Source organism: Mus caroli, chromosome 15 (genome assembly GCF_900094665.2).
Source record: "Mus caroli chromosome 15, CAROLI_EIJ_v1.1, whole genome shotgun sequence".
NCBI classification, from domain to species: Eukaryota; Metazoa; Chordata; class Mammalia; order Rodentia; family Muridae; genus Mus; species Mus caroli.
In genome coordinates, this window is record NC_034584.1 from 93,455,038 (window position 1) to 93,458,252 (window position 3,215).

General features: G+C 45.0%; 1 protein-coding gene across 2 annotated transcripts in view; it reads right to left on the reverse strand.

Annotated features, from left to right (window-relative positions):
* Cers5 (ceramide synthase 5) overlaps positions 1-3,215 on the reverse strand; it is a 37,496-nt gene that overhangs the window by 10,010 nt on the left and 24,271 nt on the right. For both annotated transcript variants that reach the window (XM_021183337.2, XM_029470138.1), the window contains exons 3-4: positions 2,273-2,403; positions 609-666 (exon numbers count right to left, since the gene is read on the reverse strand). In XM_021183337.2, the coding sequence (XP_021038996.1) occupies positions 609-666; positions 2,273-2,403 (189 nt within the window). The remainder of the gene's footprint in view (positions 1-608; positions 667-2,272; positions 2,404-3,215) is intronic.

A 3,215-nucleotide genomic window follows, 5' to 3' on the forward strand; every position in this document is an offset into this window, starting at 1 on the left:
CAGCAGAGGCTCTACAAACTCAGCTACCACAGAAACAGCAGAGGCTCTACAAACTCAGCTACCACAGAAAACAGCAGAGGCTCTACAAACTCAGCGCTGCAGGAAGACAGGTGAGCTGGGAGTTTACTGAGAAAACCTGTCTCAATAGTTAATCCCAGTGCTTTGGAGGGAGAAACATGAGAATCACTTATACCCAGGCCAGCCAGGGCTACACAGAGACACATCTCAGAATAAACCTCACTTGCTCTCATTAGAACAGTAATGTTCTTGGCGCTCTCTAAGTCATTGTGTACTAAGAGTACTCAGAGGAAACAGTAGGGTCTTGAGATTAGTGATGGGAAACCCAGGGTAGAAGATGATTATTCGTAGCTAAGCTGCACTGGGCACGACAACAGAAAATGTAAGGAAACATAGTGACCTCTGCTGGGAGTGGTGCTGGCACACACACACCTGTAATCCCAGTGTGCAGAGGCCGAGGCAGAAGGCTCCAGAGCAGCCTTACCTCAAAAGGAGATATAAATGGCTGACGGTATTCAATGTTCACATCTAGAACCCGGGCATCTTGACATAACTAAAACCCAGTAAGAGGACAGAGAGAGTAGACTCACCGACCAGAGGAATCTGATTCCATAGCAGAAGATACATGAATAATAAGTGAATCTCCACCTGGGCGAGCAAAGAAGAGAGGTTACATAAACGTCCACTCCAAGGGGGGAGAATTCAAACTAGGGAAACTCAAGATAGTAGTTGGGACAAAACTGATCTTTACAAGGCCAGCATCAGCTTTGAACCTTTGTTCACAGAGTCCCACAAGAACACACTTTACTATTAGGCCCTTCACAGTACGCAATTTCCAACTTGCATGTCAGCGACTAATAGCCATTTCTAGAGAATTAAAAACTTTGATTTCAAGTACAATATTCCTAAGCAAGGAAAAACTTCTCACAAAAATGTGAATATAGAACAAGCTGGTAGTATTTCTGTCGAGGTGGGCTTTTTAAAAAAAACAGATATATTTTAATATTAACTTTTGGGTTTTTTTTTGTTTTTTTGTTTTGGTTTTTTTCAAGACAAGGTTTCTCTGTGTAGCCCTGGCTGTCCTGGAACTCACTCTGTAGACCAGGCTGGCCTCAAACTCAGAAATCCGACTGCTTCTGCCTCCCTAGTGCTGGGATTAAAAGGTGTGCGCCACCACTGCCTGGCACATCATTAAGTTTTAAAGTGCAGGTGTTGTCTTGTACGTGTGTGTGTGTGTGTGTGTGTGTGTGTGCACGCGTGTGTCTGAGGATAGGTGCCCAAGGAGGTCAGAGGCTTCAGCTCTCCTGGAGCTGGTGTTACAGAGGGCTGATAGGAGCTCCCTGGTGTGGGTGGCGGGAGATAAGCTTCACCCTCTGTTAGAGTAGTAAGTGTATTAACTATTGAGCCAACTCTCCAGGCCACTTTTTTTTTTTTAAAGATTTATTTATTATATGTAAGTACACTGTAGCTGTCTTCAGACACTCCAGAAGAGGGCGCCAGATCTCGTTACGGATGGTTGTGAGCCACCATGTGGTTGCTGGGATTTGAACTCTGGACCTTTGGAAGAGCAGTCGGGTGCTCTTACCCACTGAGCCATCTCACCAGCCCTTTTTTTTTTTCTTTAAAGATTTATTTATTATTTTATGTAAGTACACTGTAGCTGTCTTTAGACACACCAGAAGCAGGCGTCAGATCTCAGTACAGATGGTTGTGAGCCACCATCTGGTTGCTAGAATTTGAACTCAGGACCTTCAGAAGAGCAGTCAGTGCTCTTGGCCACTAAGCCATCTCTCCAGCTCCTCCAGGGCACTTTTTAAAAAAAGGTAGGTAGACAGGCCTCACTATGTAACCATGCTGGCCTGGGATTTGGATATACAGACCAGGCTGGCCTTGAACTGGAGATCCACATGCCAGTCTCCATATGCTGGAGAGTAAAGGTTATATGTCACCACACCTAGCTCAATCTATTTCCAACGAGGAACAGACTAGAATCATCTTGCCTTAGTGGCAAGTAGGACCAGGGAGTAAGTGTGGGCAGGTTTCAGCTGCGTCCTTTCCTTCTGAGGCTGCTGCTCACTGAGGAGGCCTGGGTGAGAAGCTCCAGGGTGTAAGCTCCTCCCTACTGCCACCGCCCCTTGGCTTTTTAACCTGGAGCCTTAGAGTCTGACATTATCATCCCAACAGTAAACTCATTTCCCAAAAGAAAACAGCCTTATCCCACCCTTCTCCTCCTCTGCTCCCCGCTGAGACATACATGCTTTCACAGAATTTCGTGAGCGTTGGAGGCTTGTCCTGATTCCTCCGATGGCGAAACCAGCATTGGATTTTTCGAACACTCCAGTCCAGTTGCTTTGAAAGGCCCTTCAGCCTTTTCTCATCAGGGTACTGCACATGTATGACCAGAGTTAGAACATGCCTTCTCCACAGTTCCCCACCGAAATCCCTCTTACTAGCCTGTGGCCAAGGATGACGACCACAGTGGCTCAAGCCCGACTACACAGCTTCTCCATGTTCTACCTCCAAATTATTTTAATAAAGCCATTTAATTCTTTTTTTTTTTTTAAGATTTATTTATTTATTTATTTATTTATTTATTTATTTATTTATTTATTATATGTAAGTACACTGTAGCTATCTTCAGACACTCCAGAAGAGGGTATCAGATCTCATTACGGATGGTTGTGAGCCACCATGTGGTTGCTGGGATTTGAACTCCTGACCTTCGGAAGAGCAGTCGGGTGCTCTTACCCACTGAGCCATCTCACCAGCCCAAGCCATTTAATTCTAATTAACTTAATTAAAACATCACACAGTTGATTTAAGGAAGTCAAACTCTATGTCTTGGGGACTCCCGCACAGTTAGGATGGAATAGCAGTTCTAAAGCCACTCAGCTTTACATAGCACATCGCACTCTCACTATAGATTACATTCTCATTTACCTCATTTACCACACACACACATGCACGCACGAGCATGCACAACCAGACAGACTGCAGAGATGCCTCATTGGTTAAGACACTTGTTGCTCTTGCAGAGGGACCAAGTTCAGCTGCCAAGACCACACATGGCACTTCACAGCCATCTATACTCAGGTTCCAGGAGATCTGAATGTCCTCTTCTTCTGTCCCCCAACAGCACCAGGCACGCATAAGGGGGTACATTATACACAAACAGGCATATATATATATATATATAT